The sequence below is a fragment of the Cherax quadricarinatus genome, chromosome 23 (genome assembly GCF_038502225.1).
Source record: "Cherax quadricarinatus isolate ZL_2023a chromosome 23, ASM3850222v1, whole genome shotgun sequence".
NCBI classification, from domain to species: domain Eukaryota; kingdom Metazoa; phylum Arthropoda; class Malacostraca; order Decapoda; family Parastacidae; genus Cherax; species Cherax quadricarinatus.
The window spans coordinates 32,402,970-32,417,806 of NC_091314.1; the positions used below are offsets into that span (position 1 = coordinate 32,402,970).

The 14,837-nt window shown below is 39.3% G+C and overlaps 1 protein-coding gene across 2 annotated transcripts in view; it reads right to left on the reverse strand.

Moving 5' to 3' along the window:
- Nucleotides 1-14,837, reverse strand: part of dom (domino helicase) — a 479,765-nt gene that overhangs the window by 56,433 nt on the left and 408,495 nt on the right. For both annotated transcript variants that reach the window (XM_070088057.1, XM_070088056.1), the window contains 3 exons: nt 9,516-9,680; nt 4,302-4,526; nt 3,906-4,130 (listed from right to left, as the gene is read on the reverse strand). In XM_070088057.1, coding sequence (XP_069944158.1) covers nt 3,906-4,130; nt 4,302-4,526; nt 9,516-9,680 — 615 coding nt within the window. The remainder of the gene's footprint in view (nt 1-3,905; nt 4,131-4,301; nt 4,527-9,515; nt 9,681-14,837) is intronic.

Here is a 14,837-nt window from a genome sequence, read left to right on the forward strand (position 1 = left end):
CTAAGTTTAAACCTTTAATTACTGTACTCACCATAACTCCTCAAATTTCCATATAATTAACTGTTATTGCCTAACTAATCTTGAGTTAATATTAAGTTTGCCATGTGCTAAAATATAATACTGTAGCTACCTCTGTTGATATATAAAAAATCAATGTTCAATTCAAACCAACTATGACATATATTTAGTATTAAGTATAGGTAGTAGGTTGGTAGACAGCAACCACCCAGGGAGGTACTACTGTCCTGCCAAGTGAGTGTAAAACGAAAGCCTGTAATTGTTTTACATGATGGTAGGATTGTTAGTGTCTTTTGTCTGTCTCATAAACATGCAAGATTTCAGGTACGCCTTGCTACTTCTATTTACACTTAGGTCACACTACACATACATGTACACGTTTATTTATACACACTCATATGACTTTTCTTTGATTTTATCTTAATAGTTCTTGGTCTTATTACTTTTCCTTTTATATCCATGGGGAGGTGGAATAAGAATCTTTCCTCCATAAGTCATGCGTGTTGTAAAAGTCAACTAAAAGGCCGGGAACAATGGGCTAGTAACCCCTTTTCCTGTAATGATTACTAAAAAGAATAAGAAGAAAGAAGAAAATTGTCAAAGTGTGATGTCTGAATGTGCGTGGATGTTGTGTGAATGACAAGAAAGAGATGATTGTAGATGTTTTGAATGAGAAGAAGCTGGATGTCCTGGCTTTAAGTGAAACAAAGCTGAAAGGGGTGGGAGAGTTTCAGTGGAGAGAAATAAATGGGATTAGGTCAGGGGTTTTAAATAGTTATAGCTAAAGAAGGAATAGCAATAATGTTGAAGGATAAGCTATGGTAGAAAAAGAGGGAGTATAAATGTATTAATTCAAGGAATATGTGGAGTAAAATAAAGGTTGGATGTGAAAAGTCGGTTATAGTAAGTGTATATGCACCTGGAGAAGAGAGGTGTAGAGGAGAGAGAGAGAGATTTTTGGAAAATGTTGAGTGAATGTGTGGGGAGTTCTGAACCAAGTGTGAGAGTACTTGTGGTTAAGGATTTCAATGCTAAAGTGGGTAAAAATGTTGTGGAGGTAAATTTGGGGTGCCAGGGGTAAATGAAAATGGGGAGCCTTTAATTGAGCTATGTGAGAAAGAGGTTTGGTAATAAGTAATACATACTTTATGAAAAAAGAGGATAAATAAATATACAAGGTATGATATAGCATGTAATGAAAGTAGTTTGTTAGATTATGTATTGGTGGATAAAAGGTTGACGGGTAGGCTCATGGATGTACATGTTTATAGAGGGGCAACTGATATATCGGATCATTATTCAGTTGTAGCTACAGTTAGAATAAGAGGTAGATGGGACAAGAGGAAAATGGCAACAAGTAAGAGAGGTGAAAGTGTATAAACTAAGGGAGGAGGAAGTTCTGGTGAGATATAAGCAACTACTGGCAGAAAGGTGGGCTAGTGCAAGTATGAGTAGTGGGGGAGTTGAAGAGGGTTGGAATAGTTTTAAAAATGCAGTATTAGAATGTGGGGCAGAAATTTGTGGTTATAGGAGGGTGGGTGTAGGAGGAAAGAGGAGTGATTGGTGGAATGATGAAGTAAAGGGTGTGATAAAAGAAAAAAAGGTAGCTTATGAGAGGTTTTTACAAAGCAGAAGTGCTTTAAGAAGAGCAGAGTATATGGAGAGTAAAAGAAAGGTGAAGAGAGTGGTGAGAGAGTGCAAAAGGAGAGCAGATGATAGAGTGGGAGAGACACTGTCAAGAAATTTTAATGAAAATAAGAAAAAAATTTTGGAGTTAAACAAGTTAAGAAAGCCTAGGGAATGAATGGATTTGTCAGTTAAAAACAGAGCTGGGGAGTTAGTAGATGGGGAGATGGAGGTATTGGGTAGATGGCGGGAATATTTTGAGGAACTTTTAAATGTCGATTAAGAAAGGGAGGCAGCAATTTCATGCATTGGCCAGGGAGGTATACCATATTTTAGGAGTGAAGATCAGGATGTGAGTAAGGGGAAGGTGCGTGAGGCATTACGTAGAATGAAAGGGGGTAAAGCAGCTGGAACTGATGGGATCATGATAGAAATGTGTACGGTAGGGTTATTATTGAAAGAATTAGATGTAAGACAGAATGTAGGATTGCGGATGAGCGAAGAGGTTTTAGAGTGGGTAGGGGATGTGTAGATTAAATGTTTACATTGAAGCATATATGTGAACAGTATTTAGATAAAGTTAGGGAAGTTTTTATTGCATTTATGGATTTAGAAAAGGCATATGATAGAGTGGTTAGGGGAGCAATGTGGCAGATGTTACAAGTATATGGAACAGGTAGTAAGTTACTAAATGCTGTAAAGAGTTTTTATGAGGATAGTGAGGCTCAGGTTAGGGTGTGGAGAAGAGAGGGAGACTACTTCCCAGTAAAAGTAGGTCTTAGACAGGGATGTGTAATGTCACCATGGTTGTTTAATATATTTATAGATGGGGTTGTAAAAGAAGTAAATGCTAGGGTGTTTGGGAGATGGGTGGGATTAAATTATGAAGAATCAATTACAAAATGGGAAGTGACACAGTTACTTTTTGCCAATAATATTGTACTTATGGGAGATTCTAAAGAAAAATTGCAAAGGTTAGTGGACGAGTTTGGGAGAGTGTGTAAAGGTAGAAAGTTGAAAATGAACATAGAAAAGAGTAAGGTGATGATTATATCAAATGATTTAGATAAAGAAAAATTGGATATCAAATTGGCGAGGAGGAGTATGGAAGAAGTGAATGTTTTCAGATACAGTGGACTCCCGGTTAACGAACTTTTTTCATTCCAGTAGTATGTTCAGGTGCCAGTACTGACCAAATTTTTTCCCATAAGGAATATTGTGAAGTAGATTAGTCCATTTCAGACCCCCAAACATACACGTACAAACGCACTTACATAATTGGTCGCATTTGGAGGTGATCGTTAAGCGGGGGTCCACTGTATTTGGGAGTTGACGGGTCAGCGGATGGATCTATGAAGGATGAGGTTAATCATAGAATTGATGAAGGAAAAAAGGTAAGTGGTGCATTGAGGTATATGTGGAGGCAAAGAAGGGAATGTATGAAAGTAAAGTGGCACCAACACTCTTATATGGGTGTGAAGCTTGGGTTGTAAATGCTGCAGCGAGGAGATGTTTGGAGGCAGTGGAGATGTCCTGTCTAAGGGCAATGTGTGGTGTAAATATTATGCAGAAAATTCGGAGTGTGGAAATTAGGAGAAGGTGTGGAGTTAATAAAAGTATTAGTCAGAGGGCTGAAGAGGGTTTGTTGAGGTGGTTTGGTCATTTAGAGAGAATGGATCAAAGTAGAAGGACATGGAGAGCATATAAATCTGTAAGGGAAGGAAGGCGGGGTAGGGGTCGTCCACGAAAAGGTTGGAGGGAGGGGGTAAAGGAGGTGTTGTGGGCGAGGGGTTTGGACTTCCAGCAAGCGTGCGTGAGCGTGTTAGATAGGAGTGAATGGAGACAAATGGTATTTGGGACCTGACGATCTGTTGGAGTGTGAGCAGGGTAATATTTAGTGAAGGGATTCAGGGAAACCGGTTATTTTATATAACCGGACTTGAGTCCTGGAAGTGGGAAGTACAATGCCTGCACTCTAAAGGAGGGGTTTGGGATATTGGCAGTTTGGAGGGATATATTGTGTATTTTTATACGTATATACTTCTAAACTGTTGTATTCTGAGCACCTCTGCAAAAGCAGTGATTATGTGTGAGTGAGGTGAAAGTGTTGAATGATGATGAAAGTATTTTCTTTTTGGGGATTTTCTTTCTCTTTGGGTCACCCTGCCTCAGAGGGAGATGGCCGACTTGAAAAAAAAAAAATCATTATTCAATAATCTGGTTACTGACAATTAAGGCTATCATATACAGCTTTCACAAACCTGTGTAATGTGTTGGATGGTCTGTTGAGGCACCTGTTTAAATGCTTGCTGTACTGTAACATGTGACATCTGTTTCTGACCACCACCTTGTACTATTTGCACAGTGTTAAGTCCAGTGCTGCCTACAGTCTTACTGCCCAGTTGTAACCCAACAGCACCTTTAACTCCCATCAGTGATCTCTGTTTTGCCAATAGCTGTTGTGGTAAAGGAATATTTCGCACAGTCTGTAGAAAAAATTGTTGATAAAATATTTGAGATATTATAATGGTTATAAATTTACCAATATATAATAAAATCATAAACACTAATTAAATGCCAAAGACTGGTAAGTTACACTATTCTTCTTTTATTCATAAATTTAAGAGTGCAGTAATAAGTGTGGCTTAGTAACTAACTTGTTGGGTGGTGGCAGCTTTGGCGACGGTAGCTGCAGTGGTAACTCTAGCTTGAGGGAGTGTCACATTAATAGCAGACACAGGAAGAGTTACGGTTGTTGGTGTGTGTACCAGTGTACTAGGAGCACTGACTGTCTTGACTAATGTAGCCACTGGCATGCCACTCCCACTTACACCACTCTGAACTTGAAGTCCAGCCAAGAGCTGTGCAGAGGGTACTTGCACCTGCCCCAACAATACATAATGCATATTCTGATTTAATCAAGCATGCAGTGGTTGAGTTTTTAAATATACAAAAAATAAAAGATATAGGAACAAGAACAGTCAAATAATACAATGCTGAATAAACATTAAATATTTATTATTCATGACAATGAGTGAGGCTTGGACAAAATACTTCAACAAGTTTTATTGTACCAGTTAACATACTGGTTGAAAGATATTTATTAGAAATGTCTGTAGAAAGCAACAGTGCAGTCAATACTAATTATTTTTTGTGCACCAAGTAGAAGAGAATCTGAAAAAAATCTTAAAAGAATTCAACGGCTTTAAGCTGAATGGACATTATGTATATTATAGTAGAAATGGTATCAACAAGCCAGAAAAGAACAGACCTTTAAAATTTGTTAATGTAAAGTACCATACATAAATGTCAAGTACTGTACATGAGTGTCAAGTAATATATGTACATGATTGTTCAGTATACTGTATGACTGATATAAAGAATAAAAAGACACAATACAGTGACTGGAATAAAACACCCTATGTGTGAGTTATTTTTGTCTGATGGACACATACTGTAAGTGAATGTTAGGTACTGTATGCGAATGTCAAGTTAACAAAAAGAATAATAATAAACACAGGTCCACATCCCTTTATCCAAAACTCTTGGAGCCAGTATTGCTTCAAATTTCAGTTTTTTAATTTCAGAATGAAGGTGGGGTCTAGGGCAGCACCCCATAATCAACCATTAACACTGCAGCAAAACATATGAATACTCACACTAAGTGGGATAAACAGAGACTACAAATACTACTATGGTTTATTTATAGAGTAATATATCGATAAAAGAAATACAGTGAAACCTCGGCTTATGTACGCCCCACCAGGAGAACCTTTCAGGATACGAACCGTCATTCCGTCGATTTTTTGCTTCTGAATACGAATGAAATTTCAGGATGCATACTTTCCCCTCAAGGGAGGTTACTTGGTGAGGGGGCTCTTGATCTAGGGAACTGGAGCTGTGCATAGTCAAGATCTCTTCACTTTTTGTCCTATGCAGTGTTTTCCTATTTTTCATTAGTTTTGGGTCATCACTGTCACTATAATACTTCAGTAACTTGTCTTTCTGTTTCTTTAAATCATAAACAGTGGTAGTTCCAACACCATATTCTTCAGTAAGATGCAGCACTGACACACCACTATCAAGCTTCTGCAGTAACTCTACTTTCTGCATTATTGATAATGTCAGATGCTTCCTTTTCTTTTTCTCACTGTTACCCATAGGGGTATCTGCTGCTCTTTTTGACATTTTCACAGTGAAATTAAACACAGTCACAAAATAAAAAGCAAAAACAAAATATCAGCGAACAGCAGACGCACGTGTGAACACTACAATCGCTGAAACACAACTGACGCCTGCCACTCTGGCTATCAGTGCTGAGTCACGCCGCCACATGGCAGAATTGGAGTTATGCAGAGATGACTAATGCTCCACACTCCATGAAAAAACTTCGGTTTTCAGAACTTTTCGAATTTCAGAATTTCAAATACAGTGGACCCCCGGTATTCAATGGCATCGGTATTCGATAAATCCGGTATTCGATGCATTATATCGCAAAAAATTTGCCTCGGTATTCAATTGAAAACCCGGTATTCGATACGATTCGTACGAGACGTCTCCACGTGTGGCCTGAACTGCCCCATGTGTGCCAGTGTTTACAAGCCAGCCACAGTGCGCGCATCTAAGGATACATTCAGTACATTCCATATTATCCATATTATCACTGTGTTTGGTGCTTGTTTCTGCAAAATAAGTCACCATGGGCCCCAAGAAAGCTTCTAGTGCCAACCCTTCGAGAAAAAAGGCACTAATGATCTATGAAATGAAGAAAGAGATAATTGCAAAGTACGAAAGTGGAGTGCGTGTGTCGGAGCTGGTCAAGTTGTATAATAAACCCCAATCAACCATCTCTACTATAGTGACCAGGAAAACGGCACTCAAGGCAGCTGCTCTTGCAAAAGGTGCAACTGTGATTACAAAACAGTGACCGCAAGTGTTAGAAAATGTTGAGAGACTGTTATTGGTGTGGATAAATGAAAAACAGATAGCAGGAGATAGCATCTCTCAAGCGATCATTTGTGAAAAGGCTAGGCAGTTGCATGACGATTTGGTAAAGAAATTGCCTGCAACTAGTGGTGATGTGAGTGAATTTAAGGCCAGCAAAGGTTGGTTTGAAAAATTTAAGAATCGTAGTGGCATACATAGTGTGATTAGGCATGGTGAGGCTGCCAGATCGGACCAAACAGCAGTTGAAAAATATGTGAAGGAATTCAAGGATTACATAGACAGTGAAGACTTGAAACCTGAACAAGTGTTTAATTGCGACGAAACAGGCCTGTTTTGGAAGAAAATGCCAAGCAGGACCTACATTACTCAGGAGGAAAAGGCACTCCCAGGACATAAGCCTATGAAAGACAGGCTTACTCTTCTCATGTGTGCCAATGCTAGTGGTGATTGCAAAGTGAAGCCTTTATTGGTGTATCACTCTGAAACTCCCAGAGTGTTCAGGAAAAACAATGTCCTCAAGGCTAATTTGTGTGTGCTGTGGAGGGCAAACAATATGGCATGGGTCACTAGGGACTTTTTTTATGACTGGTTACACCAAGCATTTGCCCCCACTGTGAAAAATTACCAAATTGAGAAGAAATTAGACCTTAAGTGCCTCCTGGTATTAGACAATGCCCCTGGTCATCCTACAGACTTGGCAGAGCGACTTTCTGGGGACATGAGCTTCATTAACCCTTTGACTGTTTATGAGCCAGTGTTTCTGACGTATATATACTCAATAATTCTAGCGGCTTCAAATCAAGCGGAAGAAAGCTGGTAGGCCTACATGTGAGAGAATGGGTCTGTGTGGTCAGTGTGCACCACATAAAAAAAATCCTGCAGCACACAGTGCGTAATGAGAAAAAAAAAACTCGGCTCGTTTTTTTGGATTAAAATGCCGACTTTGAGGTGTATTTTCGTATAGTATTTATTGAAGTATTTGCGTTTTCATGGTCTTAGGTGATAAAATGGAAAACATATTTCAGAAATAGAGATGATTCTCATTACTTTAACGATGAAAACGACCTTGAAACTGAGCTCAAAGTAGCGGAAATGTTCGATTTTTACCAATGTTCAGGAGTAAACAAATCACACCACACGTCCAATACACGTCAACTGGGGAGTCTAATATTCTTTCACTAGTGCACTGATATTATTTATACCATTTTTACAATAATGCAGTAGTCTGCATAACAGTAAATTTTGTATTTTTTTGTATGAATAAAAAATCAAAATAGAAAGCAATAATAATAATATAAGAGGGGCCTAGAGATGTGACTAATGAACAGAGGATATGTTATTTTAGTGCCAAGAATGTCTACCTTGTTTATTCTGGACCCTATTTTGAAATTGGCACCTTTTTTAGTTTGCGTGAAATTGGCCAAATTGCCAATTTCTGACCACAATATTGGGTAGTCCAAATTGGTAAATGGGCGGTTTCTTGTACTCAGCTGATAGATAAAATGGACTTCTAAAGAAATAGCTATGAGTTTGGTCAACTGGAAAAACGGAATTGGCTGAAAATAGGGCTCAAATTCGGCGAAATTGCCGATACGCATATGTCGCTGAGACCGCTAACTTTGCAGGAGCGTAATTCCATGAGTTTTCGACCAAATTTCGAACTTTTAATGTCATTACCATCGGGAAAAGATTCTCTATTATTTCATAAGAAAAATAATTTTTTTTTTCAAAAATTTAGCGACATAGAATGACAGTTTCAGAAAGGGGCCTGAAACAGTCAAAGGGTTAAGGTCAAGTTTTTGCCTCCTAATACCACTCCTCTCCTGCAGCCCATGGACCAGCAGGTCATTTCCAACTTCAAGAAACTGTACACAAAAGCTATGTTTCAAAAGTGCTTTGTAGCGACCACAGAAACTCAACTGACTCTAAAAGAGTTTTGGAAGGATCACTTTAATATCCTCAATTGTATAAACCTTATAGGTACAGCTTGGGAGGGAGTGACTAAGAGGACCTTGAACTCTGCTTGGAAAAAACTGTGGCCAGAATGTGTAGACAAAAGGGATTTTGAAGGATTTGAGGCTAACCCTGAGAATCCTATGCCAGTTGAGGAATCTATTGTGGCATTGGGGAAGTCCTTGGGGTTGGAGGTTAGTGGGGAGGATGTGGAAGAGTTGGTGGAAGAGGACAATGAAGAACTAACCACTGATGAGCTGATAGATCATCTTCAACAGCAAGAGGCCACACTTGAGGAAACTGCTTCGGAGGAGGGGATAGAGAAATTGAAGAAGTTGCCTACTTCAAAGATTAAGGAAATGTGTGCAATGTGGCTTAAAGTGCAAACCTTTTTTGATGACAATCACCCTAACACAGCTATTGCAAGCCGTGCTGGTGACTATTACACTGACAATGTTGAGAAACACTTTAGGAATGTCATAAAGGAACGGGAGGTACAGGCCACTATGGGCAGATATGCTGTGCGACAGAAATCCAGTGACTCTCAAGCTGGTCCTAGTGGCATTAAAAGAAGAATGGAAGTAACCCCGGAAAAGGACTTGCTACCTCAAGTCCTAATGGAAGGGGATTCCCCTTCTAAACACTAACACATCTCCCCTCCTCCCATCCCATCAATCATCACCAGATCTTCATTAAAGGTAAGTGTCAATTATTTTATTGTTATTGTAATTATTCTATTGCATTAAGATTAATATTTCATGTAGTAAAATTTATTTTTTTCATACTTTTGGGTGTCTTGCACGGATTAATTTGATTTCCATTATTTCTTATGAGGAAAATTGATTCACTTTTCGATATTTTCGGTATTCGATGAGCTCTCAGGAACGGATTAATATCGAATACCGGGGGTCCACTGTAAAGGGATGTGGACCTGTACAATATTATATCGGAAAAATATCTGCAAGTCTCACCTGAGCAACTTGTCCTGACTTGTTGAGATGCTGTTGCTTGAGAAGTGCAGCCACTTCTCTGTCTGTCACAGTACGGGTCACAGCTTTTCCAGCAGTCATCACTCCACTGGTTCCAGCTACCACTGTTCCAGGCTTCACTAGTTGTGTACGTCCTGCCTGACTGACCTATGCCATGTACAATAAACTGATAAATCTCATTTCCTTGAATTAAACTGTATTTCTATAAAACAATAAATTTTCTGTCTGAATTAAAAATATGAACTTTTCATTAACTAGAGCAAGCATAACTAGATATGATTTGACTGCAATATGACAATGGGGAGAATAAATTCAGATTTAGAAAGAAGAGAGGAAAGCAATGGTCTGGTAATAAAGTTGTAGATGAGTGGAACAAACTGCCAAGGAGCATCATTAACCCTTTGACTGTTTTGGCCATATATATATGTCTTACGAGCCAGTGTTTTGGACGTATAGATACTCAATAATTCTAGCAGCTTCAAATCAAGCAGGAGAAAGTTGGTAGGCCCACATGTGAGAGAATGGGTCTGTGTGGTCAGGGTGCACTGTATAAAAAAATTCTGCAGCACGCAGTGCATAATGAGAAAAAAAAACTCCAACCGTGTTTTTGGAATAAAATGCCGACTCTGAGGTGTATTTTCGTATGGTATTTATGGTTGTATTCTTGTTTTCTTGGTCTCATTTGATAGAATGGAATATGTACTACAGAAACAGAGATGATTTTGATTAGTTTCATGATGAAAAAATCTTGAAATTGAGCTCAAAGTAGCAGAAATGTTTGATTTTTACCAATGTTCAAGAGTAAGCAAAACACACCACATATCCAATACACGTCAACTGGGGAGCCTAATATTCTTTCACTAGTGAACTATTATTATTTATATCATTTTTAAAATAATACAGTAGTCTGCATAACAGTAAATCTTCTATTTTTTGTGTGAATAAAAAATCAAAATAGAAAGCAAGAGTAATATATGAGGGGCCTAGAAACATGACTATAAAAGGATTATTTGCTGTTCTGGTAGCGGGTGGTAAATGATAAACGTCTTCGGAGGCTTCTTAGTTTATTGAAATGTCGTGGTGGGTACACAGGCTTGTGTTGTGCCCATGGCCCGGGAAGGGCCATCCCACGAGAGAGAGCTACTAGTACTTGTGTCTTGCTGCTAGGCCGCTGTGAGAGTGAGAGTGAGGCATGGGCAGACAGGCTGGCGTGCCTACCGAGAGGCCTGGCTACAGAGGGCAACACTTGAGTGGTGCGAAATATGAACTAAGCTGGCAGACAGCATGGGCTGTCTGTGCAGACAGTACAGGCTGTCTACATGACTAATGAACAGAGGATATGTTATTGTAGTGCCAAGAATGTCTGCATTGTTTATTCTGGACCCTATTTTGAAATTGGCATCTTTTTTAATTTGTGAGAAATTGGCCAAATTGCCAATTTCTGACCACTTTATTGGGTAGTTGAAATCAGTAAATGGGCAGTTTCTTGTATTCAGTTAATAGAAAAAATGGAGCTCTAAAGAAATAGCTATGAGTTTGGTGTATTGAAATAATGAAATTGGCCAAAAATAGGGCTCAAAGTCGGTGAAATCGCTGATGCTAACTTTGCCGAGATCACTAACTTCACGGGAGCGTAATTCCATAATTTTCGATAAAATTTTGTACTTTTGGTGTCATTACCATCAGGAAAAGATTCTCTATCATTTCATAAGAAAAAATAATTTTTTTTCCCATAAATTTTGCAACATAGAATGAGTTTCAAATATGGGCTAGCGACAGTCAAAGGTTAAGTGTGGGTTGGACAGATACACAAGTGGAAATTGATGATGAAAAATACAAAAGCGTAGTAAACGTAACTTTATTGCTGACAAAGTTTTGCCTGCATTACAGGCTATTTCAAGTCAGTCAACTGACTTGCAGAAGTCTGTAACATGGGCAAAACATTATAAATATTAAAGTTTCTTTACTGTAATTTAGTGTCATTTTATTAGCAATTCACTGGTACATGTACTTGTTTACCATTTTTCCGTATGCGAAAGAAGTGTTGGGCGAGAGTTGGACCTGCCTAGCATAAACTAGTAGGCCTAATGCAGTGCTCCTCTATTGTGTTTTGCATTCTTATGTAGGAAAGCAACAGAGATATAAATGAGTGAAATGGGTGGGCAAGATCTAGACCTGCCTAGCATGAATCAATAGACTTTATGAACTACATTTCAAAGAGTTTAAGTAGTTTACTGCAGTATATGTCCACTGTAGTTCATCATTCTCAACGGTCTCACAAAGAAGCTAATCAGAATTAGATTTAGAAAGGATATAGGAAAGCACTGGGTTAGCAGTAAATATGCAGATGAGTGAATTATTATTATCCTGGGAGGTGCTAAACTTATAGTTTTTTTTTTTTTATTATCAAACTGGCCGATTCCCACCAAGGCAGGGTGGCCCGAAAAAGAAAAAATTTCACCATCATTCACTCCATCACTGTCTTGCCAGAAGGGTGCTTTACACTACAGTTTTTAAACTGCAACATTAACACCCCTCCTTCAGAGTGCAGGCACTGTACTTCCCACCTCCAGGACTCGAGTCCAGCCTGCCGGTTTCCCTGAACCCCTTCATAAATGTTACCTTGCTCACACTCCAACAGCACGTCAAGTATTAAAAACCATTTGTCTCCATTCACTCCTATCAAACACGCTCACGCACGCCTGCTGGAAGTCCAAGCCCCTCGCACACAAAACCTCCTTTACCCCCTCCCTCCAACCTTTCCTAGGCCGACCCCTACCCCGCCTTCCTTCCACTACAGACTGATACACTCTTGAAGTCATTCTGTTTTACTCCATTCTCTCTACATGTCTGAACCACCTCAACAACCCTTCCTCAGCCCTCTGGACAACAGTTTTGGTAATCCCGCACCTCCTCCTAACTTCCAAACTATGAATTCTCTGCATTATATTCACACCACACATTGCCCTCAGACATGACATCTTCACTGCCTCCAGCCTTCTCCTCGCTGCAACATTCATCACCCATGCTTCACACCCATATAAGAGTGTTGGTAAAACTATACTCTCATACATTCCCCTCTTTGCCTCCAAGGACAAAGTTCTTTGTCTCCACAGACTCCTAAGTGCACCACTCACCCTTTTCCCCTCATCAATTCTATGATTCACCTCATCCTTCATAGACCCATCCGCTGACACGTCCACTCCCAAATATCTGAATACATTCACCTCCTCCATACTCTCTCCCTCCAATCTGATATCCAATCTTTCATCACCTAATATTTTTGTTATCCTCATAACTTTACTCTTTCCTGTATTCACTTTTAATTTTCTTCTTTTGCACACCCTACCAAGTTCATCCACCAATCTCTGCAACTTCTCTTCAGAATCTCCCAAGAGTACAGTGTCATCAGCAAAGAGCAACTGTGACAACTCCCACTTTATGTGTGATTCCTTATCTTTTAACTCCACACCTCTTGTCAAGACCCTTGCATTTACTTCTCTTACAACCCCATCTATAAATATATTAAACAACCACGGTGACATCACACATCCTTGTCTAAGGCCTACTTTTACTGGGAAATAATTTCCCTCTTTCCTATGTACTCTAACTTGAGCCTCACTATCCTCGTAAAAACTCTTCACTGCTTTCAGTAACCTACCTCCTACACCATACACCTGCAACATCTGCCACATTGCCCCCCTATCCACCCTGTCATACGCCTTTTCCAAATCTATAAATGCCACAAAGACCTCTTTAGCCTTATCTAAATACTGTTCACTTATATGTTTCACTGTAAACACCTGGTCCACACACCCCTACCTTTCTTAAAGCCTCCTTGTTCATCTGCTATCCTATTCTCAGTCTTACTTTTAATTCTTTCAATAATAACTCTACCATACACTTTATCAGGTATACTCAACAGACTTATCCCCCTATAATTTTTGCACTCTCTTTTGTCCCCTTTGCCTTTATACAAAGGAACTATGCATGCTCTCTGCCAATCCCTAGGTACCTTACCCTCTTCCATACATTTATTAAATAATTGCACCAACCACTCCAAAACTATATCCCCACCTGCTTTTAACATTTCTATCTTTATCCCATCAATCCCGGCTGCCTTACCCCCTTTCATTTTACCTACTGCCTCACGAACTTCCCCCACACTCACAACTGGCTCTTCCTCACTCCTAGAAGATGTTATTCCTCCTTGCCCTATACACGAAATCACAGCTTCCCTATCTTCATCAACATTTAACAATTCCTCAAAATATTCCCTCCATCTTCCCAATACCTCTAACTCTCCATTTAATAACTCTCCTCAACTATTTTTAACTGACAAATCCATTTGTTCTCTAGGCTTCCTTAACTTGTTAATCTCACTCCAAAACTTTTTCTTATTTTCAACAAAATTTGTTGATAACATCTCACCCACTCTCTCATTTGCTCTCTTTTTACATTGCTTCACCACTCTCTTAACCTCTCTCTTTTTCTTCATATACTCTTCCCTCCTTGCATCACTTCTACTTCGTAAAAACTTCTCATATGCTAACTTCTTCTCCCTTACTACTCTCTTTACATCATCATTCCACCAATCGCTCCTCTTCCCTCCCGCACCCACTTTCCTGTAACCACAAACTTCTGAACACTCTAACACTACATTTTTAAACCTACCCCATACCTCTTCGACCCCATTGCCTATGCTCTCATTAGCCCATCTATCCTCCAATAGCTGTTTATATCTTTCCCTAACTGCCTCCTCTTTTAGTTTATAAACCTTCACCTCTCTCTTCCCTGATGCTTCTATTCTCCTTGTATCCCATCTACCTTTTACTCTCAGTGTAGCTACAACTAGAAAGTGATCTGATATATCTGTGGCCCCTCTATAAACATGTACATCCTGAAGTCTACTCAACAGTCTTTTATCTACCAATACATAATCCAACAAACTACTGTCATTTCGCCCTACATCATATCTTGTATACTTATTTATCCTCTTTTTCTTAAAATATGTATTACCTATAACTAAACCCCTTTCTATACAAAGTTCAATCAAAGGGCTCCCATTATCATTTACACCTGGCACCCCAAACTTACCTACCACACCCTCTCTAAAAGTTTCTCCTACTTTAGCATTCAGGTCCCCTACCACAATTACTCTCTCACTTGGTTCAAAGGCTCCTATACATTCACTTAACATCTCCCAAAATCTCTCTCTCTCCTCTACATTCCTCTCTTCTCCAGGTGCATACACGCTTATTATGACCCACTTTTCACATCCAACCTTTACTTTAATCCACATAA